The sequence below is a fragment of the Xenopus laevis genome, chromosome 6L (genome assembly GCF_017654675.1).
Source record: "Xenopus laevis strain J_2021 chromosome 6L, Xenopus_laevis_v10.1, whole genome shotgun sequence".
In the NCBI taxonomy this organism is placed as follows: domain Eukaryota; kingdom Metazoa; phylum Chordata; class Amphibia; order Anura; family Pipidae; genus Xenopus; species Xenopus laevis.
In genome coordinates, this window is record NC_054381.1 from 6,093,454 (window position 1) to 6,111,909 (window position 18,456).

Here is an 18,456-nt window from a genome sequence, read left to right on the forward strand (position 1 = left end):
GCATGATCCTATCTGATGTATCTTCTGTATTCAGAGTTGAGCTGGACATACATTTGCCAATGATATTGTACAAAATAATATTTATAGAATTATTGGTACATGTACAATGGGTCACTGATCCAGAACGATATCTACATAATATGAATATTGGTCACTTTGGGAATAGGGCAGGTTTGATCAAAAAAAAAAATATTTATATACAGTATGTCATTTATTTGGCAAATGTTTTTTAAGGAAAAACCTTAATTCTTCCACCTGCTGTGTCTTTTTTTGTTCTATTGCACGTATATAAGTGATGTTTGCGTACACTCCATATATCCTATGATTTAAGTGCATCTGAGTAAGCAGCTATGGCAAGGGAACGGTTATACACTACACTACACCCATCAGCTTCTGTAATAGGAAGAAATGTAGTAAAATGTCAGGGGTGCAGGTGGGAGTGAGTCACACAGGGGTGCAGGAGACTATATGTGTGTGACGCAAACACTAACATAAACTGTCGTATGGCCCCGTGACGCAGCTCCTGTGCATACCTGAGATAAGGTGAGGGCGGGCTCTGCTTCAAGTGTGTGCAAGTGCTTTATTGACACAAATACCCCTCCCTGCTTGTAACCCTCCAGCTGCTGCCATTATACATCTACTTACCTCTGCCGTAGTCATTGAACTATTCTACTTTCAGCTGCTCCTCTTTTGTCTTCCTCTTTCTTCCCGTCTATAAAAAAAGACCAAACAGAACTTGCAAATTGGGTGCTATAAAAGAGCTGCTAGTAAATTCCAACCAGGTATTTGGACATGTGCCTGGAGCTAATAGGCTCTAGATATCTGATACATACCTCCCAACTGTTCCATTTTTCGCGGGACAGTCCCGATTATGACAGCTCAGCCGCAGTCCAGATTGTAACTGAAATGTCTCGACTTTCTCTTTGATCTTCTGCTCTGAACAGCCAGAAAAAGATACAAAGTTTCTAAAACGTAATTGGCTTTTGGCAGAGAGCCCAGAATATGTGGCAGGTGCAAGTAGATACATTGGTAACACTTTAAGGTAAGCAAAGAAACAATTGTAACAATTTAAGATAAGAAATAAATAAAATTAAAACACAGAAATGTGTTCAAATTTTCATAACCTGCCAAATTTTGTAAAATGAATATGGTAATTAGGGGGTGTGGCCATAAAATGTTGCCACCCTATGCACGGCAAATCTTTTTGTCCCTTTTTCTATTTCCATAATGCTGGGAGGTGTGCTGACGCAAGGCTTTAATCAGGAATTAGGCCATTTCTCCATCAACATCAGACTTTCTGCAATGAACGTCGGCCACATACAAGATTTTCTGCCTATCCATCAGGATATTGTACAGTTTGGATACATGGAGATGCCAATTAAATCTGGAGGTTTCATAATGGTCATTTGGAGGCCCCAGCTGACTGACCTCCAATGTTGGACTGGGTCTAACAAGAGAAGCTGACACCAAGGGTACACACTCTCTCCCACTCCCACCAACTTTGGTGAGTTTTACTTGGTTTTCCAAAGTAGCAGCAGGCTAGAGCTCATAGTAGTCAGATATAGTGTTGATTTTTATAGGTTTTAATATGGGGCCATAGATGAAATAAGGATGGGATGGAGATTCTTTTAGGCTGGGGCCAACAACTAGATCCTACCGGGAGATCCTGTGCTATTCTAGCAGGTCATTCCAGCCCTGTGTCCTCCAGCTGAAGATCCACGTGGGGATGGGGGTGAGGTTGGGATTGTTCATTCTCATCTCTCATACTGAAAAAAACTAACTTCATGTTAAAAGGACGTTCATAGGAAGTTCAGCTCTTAAAATGACATATAGAATGCAACTTCCCCTGACTTTTTGTGGCCTCTGACAGAACTCATTCTCAAGAAAAGCTTTTTCTCTCCAGCAGAAAGACGTCTCCAAATAAGAAACTGAGCCTCCTTTATGCTGGAAGTTGGGTTCAAGCACAAACTGATTGGATTTCTTAATAACAAACATGTCTACCTTTAGGGTTAAATTATGAGTTTGACATCACACGCTACGCTTAAAGGAGAAGGAAAGTCATCTCTGGACTTGGGGAGAAAGAAAGTTGTCTTGCACTAGGGGGTGCCAAATGTTAGGCACCCCCAAGTGATTGTATTTACTTACCTGAAACCCCAGGCCGGCGCTCCTATCAGCAGAAAACTGCACCGGGCCGGGGTTATACCAGTGAGCACCACGGTGTGATCCTCTTCCGTCTTCCTCTTTCTTCAAATTCTCTGGGGCAAACGCATGCGCAGTAGAATGAAAAAGCCGACTTTTTAGTTAAAGTTCGGCTTTTCATTGTACTGGGCATTCGCAGTTCGCGAAAAAAGAGGAAGACAGAAGAAGATCATTCCGAGGTGCTTACTGGTATAACCCGGGCCGGTGTAGTTTTCTGCTGATAGGAGCACCGGCCTTTCTTTCTCCTTTAAAATCCTGTGGAGGTGTTTCCTGAGATGTCCTCTATACACGTTCTTATACATTTATTGATATTTATATTTATGGCATCTAAGGGTGAAGAAAAAAAAGTGTAAGAGAGTATTTTTGCATTTATATTGAGTACAACGGTGTGAAATGTTAACATTTATAACTTGACTATTTATTCATATCTTTTTTGTAATTTTGACTTAACCACTATGAATTGTATTATAAATGTTCAGTTCTCCTGACCATTTATAATACAATTCATAGTGGTTAAGTCAAAATTACAAAAATTATTTATTTATTAGTATGTTATTTATGGTACAATTGTTTATACATGATACAGGGAATAACATTAGTACCCCGGGAAGAGCATAATCTAAACAAAGAAAATTACTTTTTTTTTTAAATGGGTGGGATCACACTGCTTTTAAATTTTGGGTTTGAGAAAATGCAAAAATATTTATTAGGACATCGCGTTCGGTGCCTGTTGGGGCACTTACTCACAGCCTATGAATAAGTGCCCCAACAAGCATGAAACTCGTTAGGTCGTTGTCCACTATGTCCTAATAAATATTTTTGCATTTTTAACTACATTTGACTGTTGCTGTTATTTCTTGGAGATGCACCTGTGGTCTGGGGTGAACTGTGAGTATATTCCCCCTCATATACAAATATTTGCCTGCTTGCATAATTTATTGCAACCTTTTTGACTGTGGTAGTGCATACACTGGTCTCTGGCACCTGTTCTTCTTTTTGAGAAAATACTGGCAGAAATACCTATGATTAAGTACCGTACAGTACAAATGCATAAGGTGGATCATATGGGGTCAGTACGTATGTACTTTTATTATGATATTGATGGAATAAACTTGTGAATTTTATTTTTCGTGAGTATTGGGACATTTTGTTTATAATAGTGAGTCAACGGTGCCTTGAAAACTGGGGCAGGTCCCTTATACTCAGCTGCCTTATTATAGGACTGGCCATATAGCCCCCCCCCCATGTTTGTTCAATTTTCAAGCACAAACTGAAACAGTGTCGGACTGGGAGACCAGGGGCCCACCAAAAAACCTTGGACCAGGGGCCCATCAAAAAACTTCAGACTAGGGGTTCACTCTTAGTACTATTTTCTTCCTCTCCCCATTTAATCTATGTTCTCCTTATCTCTTTTCTTTACATACTATAATCTATTATTCCATCTATTTAGCCTCTTTGTTCTCATAGAAATAAGGAATCACCATGAAAAAGGTTTAGCAGCATGAGTGCCCACTGACACCTGCGCCCACCGGGAGTTTTCCTGGTATCCCTATGGGCCAGTCCGACACTGAACTGAAACCCAGAATTGAAGGGATTTGGCACAAGTGATAAAAACATAAATAAGAAGTAAATCATGAGGTGGCACATTTTTAGGGGCATAACTACAGAGGAAGCTGACCCTGCGGTTAGGGTTGCCACCTGGCTGGTATTTTACCAGCCCGCTGGTAAAAATGATGGCTGATCCCAATGTTATTAATAGGGAAAAAAGATAAATATATAGGAAGGCCGGTATTTTTTTTCCAGAAAAGGTGGTAACCCTACCTGCGGTTGCAGGGGGCCAGGAGGTATAGGGTGCCCCTGGAGGTATAGGGGGCCCCAGGTGGCCCTAATTAAAGGAAAACTATACCCCCAAGATGAACACTTTAGCAGCAGATAGTTTATATCAAATTAAGTGGCATATTAAAGAATCTTATCAAACTGGAATATATATTAAATTAAATATTGCCCGTTTACATCTCTTGCCTTGAGGCACCATTTTGTGATGGTCTGTGTGCTGCCTCAGAGATCACCTGACCAGAAATACTGCAGCTCTAACTGTAACAGGAAGAGATCACCTGACCAGAAATACTGCAGCTCTAACTGTAACAGGAAGAGATCACCTGACCAGAAATACTGCAGCTCTAACTGTAACAGGAAGAGATCACCTGACCAGAAATACTGCAGCTCTAACTGTAACAGGAAGAAGTGTGGGAAGCAAAAGACAGAACTCTGTGTGTTAATTGGCTCATGTGACCTAACATGTATGGTTTGTTTGTGTGCACCGTGAATCCTATGATCCCAGGGGGCGGCCCTTATTTTTTAAAATGGCAATTTTCTATTTATGATTACCCAATGGCACATACTACTAATAAAGTATATTATTATGAAAATGGTTTATTTACATGAAGCAGGGTTTTACATATGAACTGTTTTATGCAATATCTTTTTATTGGGACCTACATTGTTTGAGGGGTATAGTTTTCCTTTAATGAGCAATTTCAATATATATTTGTAAAACAGGATAACCTCTAGATATGATGAGGCCCTAAATGAATTTGCTGTGGGGCCCAGTAACATCTAGTTAAGCCACTGCACATTTTACTTTCATTTCTTTTGCTGACACTTTCATTTCTCAGAGGTGTGCTTCAGTACAGACCCTTATGCAGATATTAAATAATTTCCCTTTGCTAAGTCAGAGAAGAAATACATCTTAACAACCACCACCTTCATCAGAAAGTAATCTGACAGGAATTGATCGATGCGATCTGCTTTCACCGCGCTATACTGGTAGTCTGGAGATTAGACTCAGTTCCATCGGCTGTTGATTAATTGGTCTGGCAGTGACGTTGCGACTTCCTACTGGTCGGCTCGCGCTTCCTGATTGGCTGTTGTTGGGAAAGGCGCTAGAGGATTGTGGGAAGATGGAGGGCAACGTGGGGAAGTTGGAAGTGGAAGCTTTGCGAAGGAAAGAGAGGCTGAAAGAGCTACGGAACAAAAGGGTGAGAAGGGGCGCGGTGATTCCATTCGCATTATATTCCAGGAGCGGCTCTTCCGTCTTTATGTAACACCGTGTGTATGTGGGACACAGCCCTATGAATACAGGGGAGTGGGAGCTGCTAGTGGCTCTGGCCTGTACCACGTGGGCTGTTCCTAGTGTAGGATCCCCTTATCCATCCACCAACATTTCAGCTGTTCTTACATTATAAGCCACTGAGGCTGTCAGGGGATGCTGGGAGATGTAGGCCAGTTACCTGTGTGATTGGGGAATCTGTCCCTCAGTAAGAGCTGCAAGTGTCTCTCTCTGTGCCCAGCAGACTGATCCCTCCTACACCTGCTGGAAGGGCCATGTGGCTCCAGATATAAAGACTAATTATTTCATTTCCACTCCTCTATTTCTCTCCAAAATACCTCTCCCTTACTACTTGGAGCATCATTCATCTTCCTGACTGATTAACACTCTCATATCCCTTCCTTACAATGTCATACAGTATATACACATATATATATATAACCCGTAAAGCAATGCGTATAAGGGGATATTTTCCACCATATGTTGTAGCCCAATAGCCTTCATCATTCACCTGAGGAAGGCTATTGGGTCAAGCATTTAGTACATGATAATACTTAAAGAATAAGATACTGGACTTCATATCAAATCATAATACTATGAGCTTGTGCCAGCATGGTTTTATGTTTAATAGATCTTGCCAGACTAACTTAATTTCTTTTTATGAGAAGGTGAGCAGAGACCTTGACTCTGGGATGGCAGTGGATGTGATTAAGTATTTGATACAGTGCCACACAGAAGGTTACTGGTTAAATGAAGGAATGTTGGCCTGGAACATAGTATTTGTACCTGGATAGAGAACTGGCTAAAAGATAGACTACAAAGAGTGGTGGTAAATGGAACATTTTCTAATTGGACCAGTGTTGTTAGTGGAGTACCGCAGGGCTCTGTACTAGGTCCCTTGCTTTTCAACTTGTTTATTAATGACCTGGAGGTGGCCATTGAAAGTACTGTTTCTATTTTTGCAGATGAGACTAAATTGTGCAGAACTATAGGTTCCATGCAGGATGCTGCCACTTTGCACAGTGATTTGTCTAAACTGGAAAACTGGGCAGCAAACTGGAAAATGAAGTTCAATGTTGATAAATGCAGGTTATGCACTTTGGCAAAAATAATATAAATGCAAGTTATACACTAAATGGCAATGTGTTGGGAGTTTCCTTAAATGAGAAGAAAAGAAGTTTCATTTAAAGGAACAGAGTAGGGGGTTCATCACAGTCAGGACAGTGAGGTTGGGGAATGCACTGCCGGGTGATGTTGTGATGCTGATTCAGTTAATGACTATAAGAGGGACTTGGATGATTTCTTGGACAGACATAATACAAAGGCTATTGTGATACTAAACTCTATAGTTAGTATAGATATGGGTATATATCATTTATGTGACAGTAGGGAGGGGTGTGTGTATGGGGCTGGGTTTTCATTTGGAGGGGTTGGACTTGATGGACTTTGTCTTTTTTAAACCCAATTTAACAATGATTTAACTATGCTATAATCTGCAACCTTGGCTCTCCAGCTGTTAAGGAACTACAAGTCCCACAATGCATTTGCCTTTAGACTCCTTCATTAGACTCCATTGCATTGTGGGACTTGTAGTTCCTTAACAGCTGGAGAGCCAAGGTTGCAGATCCAATATCTGTATTTATGGATATTTTCTACTTATGTCATTGTGTTACACGTGACTGACAGCAGAGCAGGTTCTGCAGTAAAAGCAGGAGCTGCAGATGTTGCCCAATGCCCAATAGGCAGTGGGAAGTGGAACTAATGGGTGGGACTAGTCTGGGATTGGGCCTTCCTTGGGTGCTGACATTTTCCACCAAAATTTTCAACTTACTGCAACTAAATGAGCCGTGTGTTTCCCATAGCTGTGTACTTCTGTGTTCTAAAGTAGGAGCAGGAAAGGGAAGTCAGTGGCCCACAACATGTTTGTTTCCCTAAAAGCTTCGCTCACCCCTGTAAGAAAGCCGTTTAGTTTGGAGACATTTACATGTTTGTTTTGTAGAATATATCTGTTTGGCACACAAAAGGGGAAGCTGCCAGTGTAATTAGTGAATGCTGCTTTGTGTCCCAAAATATACAACGGGGTGTACCTACATGTTACAGGCTATTAACCTCACCAGCCATCATGTTGCCTGATCCTCATGTCTGACAATCCTTGTGTTTCTCCTCCCAGGGAAGCAGCTTGAGGCATCAGACATGGGAACCTTTTTTAGATAATGATCAGCAGGGGGTCGTTACTCATTACTGGGCTGCCCACTTGGTTCTTGTGCAGCAGAAACCGGTTCTTTGGAATTCTGAGTGTGTCATGTTTGCAGTTGTTATAGTTCAGTATAACCCAGTGGGGTCAGTTGCTCTCTTGTTATTGTGCCTTGTTGCAGTTCAGCACAGTGGGACTCGGGACATGGTGTTAAATCCACTTTTGGTGAGCCTTGAGGATGTTTACATTTGTCCCACTATGGGAAATTGAAGCCCAGTGTCCCCTGTTTTTATCTAAGTCCAGAGATCTGAGCAGCTCAGGAGCAGAAAGTACCGAGAATCAGATCTGGTATGGTTCACCTTTAAGTTAACTTTTAGTATCTTCTACAATACTTATACTTTTCAATTGGTCTTCATCATTAAAGGGATCCTGTCATTTTAAAACATGTTTTTTTCAAAACACATCAGTTAATAGTGCTACTCCAGCAGAATTCTGCACTGAAATCCATTTCTCAAAAGAGCAAACAGATTTTTTTATATTCGATTTTGAAATCTGACATGGGGCTAGACATTTTGTCAATTTCCCAGCTGCCCCTGGTTATGTGACTTGTGCCTGCACTTTAGGAGAGAAATGCTTTGTGGCAGGCTGCTGTTTTTCCTTCTCAATGTAACTGAATGTGTCTCAGTGGGACCTGGATTTTACTATTGAGTGTTGTTCTTAGATCTATCAGGCAGCTGTTATTTTGTGTTAGGGAGCTGCTATCTGGTTACCTTTGTTTGGCTACTGGGGGGGAAGGGAGGGGGGTGATATCACTCCAACTTGCAGTAAAGAGTGATTGAAGTTTATCAGAGCACAAGTCACATGACCAGGGGCAGCTGGGAAATTGACAATATGTCTAGCCCCATGTCAGATTTCAAAATTGAATATAAAAATATGTTTGCTCTTTTGAGAAATGGATTTCAGTGCAGAATTCTGCTGGAGCAGCACTATTAACTGATACATTTTGGAAAAAAATTTTTTTCCCCATGACAGTATCCCTTTTAATTATTTGCCTTTTTCTTCTGACTCTTTCCAGCTTTCAAATGGGGGTTACTGACCCCATCTTCAAACAAATGCTCTTTAAGGCTACAAATGTATTGTTCTTGCTGCTACTTCTTCTTATATTCAGGCCTCTCCTATTCATATTCCAGTCTCTTATTCAAATCAGTGCATGGTTGCTAGGGGAATTTGGACTCTAGCAACCAGAATAAAAAAGCTAAATAACTAAAAAACCACAAGTAACAAAAAATAAAAATCAATTGCAAATTGTCTCAAAGTATCACTACATAATACTAAAAGTTAACTCAAAGGTGAGCAACCCCTTTACTTTATGGAAAAGGGGGTTCTTGTACCCTGGGCTATTGGTGGTTCCAGGCATACCCCAACAATGTCATATCACTTTCTGTCCCAGTGGAACTTGATCTATTGGCTACAGTTACTTGTTACAACAATGAGTAAAATATCCTTGGTATTTATCTGTGGCCAGGTTTGTGTGCAACAGGTAGAATAGCAGTTTTTGTTATTTAGCATTGATCAGGGTTGTTGGGTTGAGTGTTTGCATGAAGTGTATCCCATCACTTAGACATATTGCCACCTATGGATCTTCAAACAGTGGAACCCACCAATCATCTCTTCCAGTTCAACCAGCTCCCCCATAGCCACTAGATCAGTCTGTGGGCCTGAAACGTTGTCTCCGTTCTCTTTGCAGCAAAAAGATGAAAGTGAACCTCAGAGTAAACTACGAGCAGGCGAAGAGGAAGAACAACACAGGTAAGTACATTTATTCTCCCCTAACCAGCCAGTGCTTGTTGTTTTAGGTGATTCCCTATGGGCCAGTAGAGTAATTTTGGGTGCCTTTATACCATACGGTTCAGTCACTCAAAATACTCAGCAGGGAGAAAGGCCTAAAATCTTGTACCATTGCCCATTTGCCTCTTGCTTTCTCTGCTGTAAGTTTAGACTTGTCAGACCAGCTCCATGTCATGCTTTGGATAATCACCATTAGTAACTGATTTTGCACGGCCTAATGGGAATGTTCCACCAACTCACCGTTCAGCTTTCCCACTTAGAGAATGTTTGCTTGCCCGTTGGTACAGAGAAGCGACTAATTGGCTTAGCCTTGGCAAACATGGGGAGGGTGTCATGTGATAGCGTTGCGTGCATCAGTGATCAGAGAACAATGAATCTGTGTATAACATAGTAAGTTAGGTTGAAGAAAGAGACACGTCCTTCAAGTTCACCCTTTTAAGTCTATATATAACCTGCCTAACTGCCAGTTGATTCAGAGGAAGGCAAAAACCCATCTGAAGCCTCTCCAATTTGCCTCAGAGGGGAAAAATTCCTTCCTGACTCCAAGATGCAATGGGACCAGTCCCTGGATCAACTTGTACTATGAGCTATCTCCCATATCCCTGTATTCCCTCACTTGCTAAACACCATCCAACCCCTTCTTATACCTATCTAATGTATCAGCCTGTACCACTGATTCACTTCCCAGCTCTCCCTGTAACACCCCTTTCCCTCCTCTAATCTCATTGGCTCCCTCCTGTCTGCTGGGAGGAGCTACTGGTGAATAATGCATCCAACCCCTTCTTATACCTATCTAATGTATCAGCCTGTACCCCTGATTCAGGGAGACAATTCCACATCTTCACAGCTCTCACTGTAACAAACCCCTTCCCAATATTTAGCTGGAACCTCTTTTCTTCTAATCGGAATGGGTGACCTTGCGCCTATAAGAAGGAAAGTAATCACTACGTACTGGGGCAGAATATATCTATCCTGTTATAGTACTGAATGGCTTCATTAGCATTTTATTATTCCCTTTGATATTAATTGGGCACCACAGGCTATTGATGCTGTTGGCTTTGCTATGTTTCATGTGTTCCCAGGCAGCCGAGCCCATGTGTGAGCCCCCGACAGTATTTACAGAGACTGTGCACGGGCAATGGGGTCGTATTATATAGATTATAGAATATTTAAATCCTGTTCTTCCTTAGGGAGCTGAAGCTGAGAAATTACACCCCCCAGGATGAAGTTCTGAAGGAGCGGCAGGTGCCACAGGCCAAGCCAATCTCAGGTGGGTTCTTGTTCCACAACATCAAATATATCATTCTGGGTGTTCTATTAAACCACTGTTGCCTGTATCGGTTTATGAATAAAGTAATATTGTATAATTTGGCGCTTTGTTAACATTGGTTTTGAGTGCAACCCCATTAGCCGTTACCTGTGTAGACAACTTACTGCAGCGACAACATTATGTGAAATGCTCCTCCTAATCTAACCCTGTGTTTTTGTGCCCTCTAGTGGAAGAGAAGGTACAGGAACAGCTGGAAGCAGCCAAACCAGAGCCAATCATTGAGGAAGTAGTAAGTACTCTCCTTGTTTTGTCCATTGGCAATAATTGTTCACTCTTAAAGGAGCCCACAAGCTACAAATCATGGGTGTGGTGTAGGCACATATATTTATTGGTACTTTACACCCAATTGAATTGTTCTTAATGGCACAACACGCTTACTCCCTACTCTGTGCCTTTCAACAATGTGCGGCCATATTTTTTTTATATCTTTCATGAGAGGAGCACCACCCCTGGGTAGAAAGTAAAACAATCAACAAGAGTGCCTGACAACCTCGCACCCCTCAGTCATTTTTATCTTTTATTCTCCTTTAACCATTAAGTGAATGCACCATTATCTTATGGGCTGTTGTTTATAGATCCTGGCACAGCAGCTTCATTTGAATTACAACTCCACTTACAACAGTAACTTTTGTGTGACCCTTTATCTGCACAGTGTCCTGTTTTATAACCGTAACCCTTCCTATGACTGAGTTTGGTGCTGTGTGTTTGACTCTACAAAAAGTGATATTGTTGTAGTTCACCGACGCCAATAGAGCTTCAGGTTGCCTTTGAGGGAGGTGGCGGTTACTTGATGCTTAGGGGTCTTACCTGCCAATGCTTTTATCTCTACAGGACTTGGCTAATCTTGCTCCCAGGAAACCCGACTGGTAAGTACATGTCACAGCTCCGACTGATCCACAGCATGGGATTTCTTCCATTTCAAACACAGCAGCACTATGGCAGCTTTCACACTAGCCCAAAGGAATGGCAAATATATTTTCTCTGTCGTCTAAAGGGGGACACAGGGACTCTTGGGGTTTAAGCTCCACCCTCCAGGAGGCAGGACACTATTAATAAAATTAAAATTAAGGGGGCGTGCCCATATAGTGGCTTAACCCCACATGCTGTAGCATTCCTTCAGTTTTAAAAGTGTCCTGCTTCAAGGAGGATGGATACCAGCTTCAAGACAGAAGCATATCTATGGGGTGTCACCAGGGCAGGACTGCCTGTCCCTTGAGTGTACCCCCCCCTCGAGGGATCTCTCACCGGGGTCATATTCTAGCCCTCTAGGCTATAACCGACCTGCACAGAAAAATCCCTGCAACCCACTGGGGCCAGCAGATGTTCTGACTGGTGAAGAGCCAGCAGTGAGTATGATATAATATTCTACTCGTGTTCTGGCGTGCTCTCCCCCCCCCCCCCTCACCCCAGCCCAGACCTAGCTGCACTAAGCGATGTATTCGCTGCTCCCTCCGACGGTCTCCCACACAGGCAGGCTGTTGGTGAAGTTGCGCGCCTTTCTCCTGCGCGCAGTGGAACGCATCGCGCTGATGCGTTCCAGGCGCCATTTTGTTTTTTCGGCGCGAAGCGTAGAGGAGGCTTCAGAAGGCGCGGAACTTCCTCCCGCCACTTCCCGCAGTCACAGTAAGCTGCCGCTTACTGTATCCTCCTCTCCTGCTTCCACTCTGCCAGCAGCCCTCCTCCTCCTGACCCGGAGCCACGGGAGCCACTTGCTCTTGGGGATTAGGCTTCTACCTTCAGGCAGTCTTGGGTTACCTCTAGGCACCCTTTTACAAAGCACATTCCTGACGGCCATTACTTCAGCAGGTACCTCAGCCACTGTTCACATGGCAGAAGGTAAGTCAGGGGGACTTTTCCCCAGGGCTGGGGGGAGAGCACCAGCAGCACAGGTGACTTACTTTACCTGCAAAAACTGCCACCTAAAAATCCCTGGGGGCCAGGCTGACCCGCTCTGCAGATCTTGTTCAAAGGGGCAGGGTCCAGCGCCCACCCAGGGGTCCATCCCAACGGTCCCTGAATCTGGGGAAACCGCACAGGATTTGGATGCAATGGATGGGGTAGCGGGCACTTCCTCAGAACCCCCTGCCCCCCTATGGGCCATTCAACTTTCCCAATCCCTGGCATCCCTGCAGGGCCTTCCTTCCATTGCCACCAATTTGGGCAAAGCCCTAGCCAAACTAGGTCACAAAGCCAGTGGAAAGCGTAAAAGGCTTCCCAGCTCCAGGGGTGACACCGACACCCATACCCCCTCTGACGTCTCGTCAGCTGGAGATGAACAACAGGCTTCATCTTCTAACCTGTTTAAAAGAAAACACAAAGCTTCTGCATGTTTTCCTTCGCATGACCAACTCCTTAACATAATACAAGAGGAATGGAATTCGCCGGAGCGCAAGTTCCAAGCTACTCGGAAATTTTCGAAATCCTATCCATTCCCCAAGGACTTGGTAGAGAAATGGTCACTGCCTCCAACTGTGGACGCACCAGTTTCGAGATTATCTAAATCCACAGCGTTACCAGTCACGGACGCCGCAGCCTTCAAGGACCCATCTGACAGACGTCTGGAAGGTTTCCTCAGGGCAGTCTACTCATCCGCTGGCTCAACCCTTCGTCCAGCTCTCGCCTCAGCCTGGGTAGCGAGAGCCATTCAGGCATGGGCAGAATCCCTCGTTGCTGATATTCAAGATGGCATCCCCAGAGCTGACATCCTGCCTTCCGCACAGTCCCTCGCGGAGGCAGCAGCTTACTTGTGCGACGCTTCCCTGGATACAGCACAGATTACTGCCCGCACATCAGCGCTCTCCGTCGCAGCATGCAGAACGCTCTGGCTGAAGAACTGGTCTGCGGATGTCCGTTCCAAGAAGTCCCTTACCTCACTACCCTTCAAGGGACAGCGACTTTTTGGTGAGGAGCTCGAAAAGATAATCTCACAGGCCACGGCAGGGAAGAGCACCTTCCTCCCCCAAAGCAAGTCAAGACCCACGACTTCCTCCAGGCGCGGTCGGTCCTTTCGCGGCCACACTGGACGTTTTTCCAGACGGCACAGTCCTCCCCAACGTTCTCAGTTTCGCTCTAAACCAAACGACAAGGGACGGCCATCGTGGAAGAACAACAAATTCCACAACAAGTCTCCAGCCGACAAGGCCACTTCAGGATGACGGGTCACCCCCTCCGGGGTCACTGCAACCGCTAGGGGGACGATTGCTGAGATTCCGGGAGGTGTGGATACGATACTCGTCAGACGCTTGGGTAACCGAAATCGTTTCCGAGGGCTACCACCTGGACTTCGCTTCTCTTCCTCCCCGAAAATTTCTCATGTCCAGAGTCCCCTCAAACCCAGCCAAGGGCCGAGCCTTCTTGGACTGCATTACGAGCATGGAACAGAATGGAGTGATCATTCCAGTTCCCCCGCCAGAAACATTTTGCGGATTTTACTCCAATCTGTTCCTGGTTCCAAAGAAGGACGGGTCCTTCCGACCAGTATTGGACCTGAAATTCCTCAACAAACACATACGGTCAGTCCGGTTCAAAATGGAAACTCTCAGGTCAGTCATCCGAGGAATGGAACCAGGTCAACTGATGATGTCCCTCGACATCAAGGACGCGTATCTCCACGTTCCAATCTGGCCTCCTCACCATCGTTTTCTCAGATTCGCATTCCGAAATCTCCATTACCAATTTGTGGCACTCCCATTCGGCCTCTCCTCTGCCCCCAGAGTGTTCACCAAACTCATGTCAGTGACGGCAGCAACCCTACGACTCCACGGAATATCGATCACACCTTACCTGGACGACCTTCTCCTGAAGGCTCCAACACTAGAGAAGAGCAGAAGGGACATGCAACAAGCGATATCGCTGCTTCAGAGCTTCGGGTGGACCATCAACTGGAACAAATCCAGCATGACACCCAGTCACCAAATGCTATTCCTGGGTCTCCAATTCGATACACTGACTCAACGTGTCTCGCTGCCCCTGGACAAGCAGAGGAAGATCAGAGCGCAAGTCAATCTCCTCCTTCAAGACCGGCACCCCACAGTCCACCTCGCAATGAAGGTACTCGGTCTGATGGTCTCGTCCATCGAAGCGGTTCCCTTTGCTCAAATCCATTTGAGACCTCTACAGGCCAACGTTCTGTCGGGATGGAAAGGGGGTCCCCTGTCCCAACGGATTCTTCTACAGCAAACAACACGGGAGTCACTCCTCTGGTGGCTGAACCACCACAATCTGACGACGGGCCAGTCCTGGGCAACTCCGGACTGGACCGTGATAACGACAGACGCAAGTCTCCTCGGGTGGGGCGCCACGTGGAACAACTCGTCGGTACAAGGCCGTTGGTCTCCCACAGAAACGAGGCTACACATCAACGTCCTGGAGCTTCGGGCAGTCAAGCTTGCCCTAAGACATTGGTCTCCCCTACTCCAAACAAAGTCTGTCCGCGTACAAAGCGACAACTCCACAACCGTCGCTTACATCAACAGACAAGGAGGTACCCGCAGCAAAGCATCCCTAGCGGAGGTGGTACAAATCCTAGCCTGGGCAGAGCTCAGCTCAGTCAGGATATCTGCCATACACATTCCGGGAGTGGACAACACGCAAGCAGACTTTCTCAGTCGGAACCAGCTGGATCCGGGAGAATGGGAACTTCATCCCGCGGTGTTCACAGACCTAGTGAAAAGGTGGGGACGTCCTCAAGTCGACCTCATGGCATCCAGAGCCAACCGCAAAGTTCCAGCCTTTTACGCCCGTTTTCGGGATCCGACGGCGCTGGGGGTGGACGCCATGACACAAGTCTGGAGTTTCAACCTGGCTTATGTCTTCCCTCCGTTTCCAATGCTTCCTCGGGTTCTGAAGAAAATCAAGCAATCCTGTGCGACGGTCATAGTGATAGCTCCGTATTGGCCCAGGAGAACGTGGTTTACGGATCTTCAGGACATGTCCATAGCTCAACCAGTTCGCCTCCCTCCCAGGAGCGATCTTCTCCAGCAGGGTCCCATATTTCACCACAATCCGGGACTGTTCGCTTTGACGGGATGGCTGTTGAGGCGGCCATCTGGAGACGTAAGGGTATAGCGGACGATGTGATTGCCACTATGCTGAAGTCACGCAAAGCTACGTCTTCTAAAGCCTACCACAGGGTCTGGCGCAGCTACTGGAACTGGTGCGAGGAATCAAAGTTTTCCTTCCATGAATGCAATATTCCCAGGATCTTATCCTTTCTACAGCGAGGTTTTTGACTCGGTCTGAAGCTCAGTTCCTTGAAGGTCCAAGTATCTGCCCTCTCTGTCCTTTTCCAGTCTCGTCTAGCCCTAGACGATTCAGTCCGCACCTTCCTACAGGGAGTACAACATATCGTTCCACCTTATCGATCACCAGTCCCTGGATGGGATCTCAACCTCGTTTTGGAGGCTCTCCTTGACCCTCCCTTCGAACCTCTGGGTGTCGTCCCTGAACAGTGGCTTACCTGGAAAACTGCCTTCCTTGTTGCCATTTCATCTGCTCGCAGGGTATCGGAAATAGGTGCCTTATCTTGTGATCCGTCTCTGCTGGTTTTCCATAGGGACAAGGCAGTCCTGAGGACTGTGCCTTCCTTCCTGCCTAAGGTCGTGTCCTCGTTTCACGTGAACCAGGAGATTGTGGTTCCATCTCTCTGTCCGGAACCCAAGAATGACAAGGAACGGAGATTTCACAGTCTGGATGTGGTCAGAGCACTTCGCTGGTACCTTGACCGTTCTAAATCATATCGGCGCTCTCAAGCCCTTTTTGTCATTCCGTCCGGGCCTCGGAGGGGCCTGTCAGCTTCCAAGACTACCATCGCACGTTGGATCAGAGAAACCATCAGACAAGCCTACCTAGCTAAGGGCAGAACTCCTCCTGCCAATGTTCGAGCTCACTCCACACGATCCTTGGGGGCTTCCTGGGCTTGGCGCAACTCGGCCTCCTTGGACCAGATCTGCAGAGCAGCCACCTGGTCTTCGGTTCATACATTCACTAAATTCTACAGACTGGACACGTTCTCATCAGCGGAAGCCGCTTTTGGCCGCAAAGTACTACACACTGTGGTACAGTAACGTGTCTTTACCTTTTCTGTATTCGCTCCCACCCTGCTGTCTGGGGCTGCTTTGTTAAGTCCCCAAGAGGCCCTGTGTCCCCCTTTAGACGACAGAGAAAACAGGATTTTTTGATACTCACCGTTAAATCCTTTTCTCTGTAGTCGATAGGGGGACACAGGGCTTCCCAACCCTGAGCGAAATGTTGACCACTTGGTCTTATGGAAACGTTTTCCTGATTTACTGGTTTGCTAGTTGAGTATTGATACAGTTTATCTTTCAGCAGTCTCTTTGGTACCAACTGAAGGAATGCTACAGCATGTGGGGTTAAGCCACTATATGGGCACGCCCCCTTAATTTTAATTTTATTAATAGTGTCCTGCCTCCTGGAGGGTGGAGCTTAAACCCCAAGAGTCCCTGTGTCCCCCTATCGACTACAGAGAAAAGGATTTAACGGTGAGTATCAAAAAATCCTGTTTTATTGGTGCTTTACACCCAATTTAATGGTTCTTAATGGCGCAATCTATAGTAAAAGAAATGAATTTAAATTTTGAACTGGACGTTCCAGCATAGGCAATGCAGTAGGGAATAACCTGGGGAGCTAATCTGACTGGAGTTGACCTTTGTCTTTTATTCCCAGGGATCTAAAGAGAGATGTAGCCAAGAAGCTGGAAAAGCTGGAGAAAAGGACCCAGAGAGCCATTGCTGAGTTAATACGTAAGTCCTTTGGGTACAATATCAGACCTGAGTATGGGGGGCTTTTAGTGGTAAACAGTGGGGTTCAGTGACTTCCTTCAGACAAATTAGTACAATTTGTGACACTTGTGACTTGGACAATAAAACATTTTGCTTTCTGGGCGCCAGGAATAGTTACAGTGGCTGCTGTTTTTTAGGTGAAACTTTTTACTCTATTCCCCTACTGGCTCCATAAATATGACACCCTCACTGCCTGCTTCTTATATAAAAATAGGGAGGCCAGGAAGTACTTGTGGGGTGTATTATCTGACTTCTGTTTCCTGCAGGGGAGCGGTTAAAAGGACAGGAGGAAGAATTGGCTACAGCAGTGGCATCAGCAAATCAAGAGGATGAAGATTCAGACTAAACCCACTGTGTAATGGAAAAAAGGACTCTAGCACCTGATTTGTGGCCCAAAAATGTGTGGCTAATAAGATTTCACAGAATTCAACCATTCTTGAGCTCTGATTCTCTGTACTCCTGGGCTGCTCTCTTTCCCATGGTCAGGCAGGGATTCAGGACTTGGTTCCAGTTGAGCATTTGGTGGAAATTACCTGGTTTCATTGCAGTAGTCTCTAGGGGCAAGGAAAAGCAGTGTAAAGCCGAGTGATACAGCTTTGGATGCTAGAGACGAACATTTACTTCATCAAACCAAGGAATATCTTCCAACCAGCTTTATAGTCAGGATCAATCCCTCCCCCTGACTGACATGGGAAAGAGAACAGTCCAATACTAGGAGTACAGAGGATCAGATCTATACAGAGGCACGAGTTTCCTGTACATCAATGTCTGTAATTAAATGATTATAGTTTAGGGTATAAGCCGTGCGAGGCTCTTCTGTATCTGTGGAAACTCAATAGGCTTTGCTACAGTGAGGAAGCATTTCCAGTTCACGTAGGACAATACATTGGTTTGTATCATGTGTACATTGTATAAGTAGAAGTAACATGTTACTATTTCTTACATTTTATAATAAACATTTAAAAACACACAGAAG

At 45.1% G+C, this 18,456-nt stretch overlaps 1 protein-coding gene across 1 annotated transcript; it reads left to right on the top strand.

Annotated features, from left to right (window-relative positions):
- The first annotated feature begins 5,131 nt into the window (after window positions 1–5,131).
- On the top strand, window positions 5,132–18,450 carry ccdc12.L (coiled-coil domain containing 12 L homeolog). Its single transcript, NM_001097790.1, is given in 7 exon segments — window positions 5,132–5,237; window positions 9,250–9,311; window positions 10,541–10,620; window positions 10,848–10,909; window positions 11,512–11,546; window positions 17,365–17,441; window positions 17,747–18,450. Coding segments are annotated over 7 exon segments (474 nt in total). The 5' UTR covers window positions 5,132–5,159; the 3' UTR covers window positions 17,827–18,450.
- Window positions 18,451–18,456: the final 6 nt, after the last annotated feature.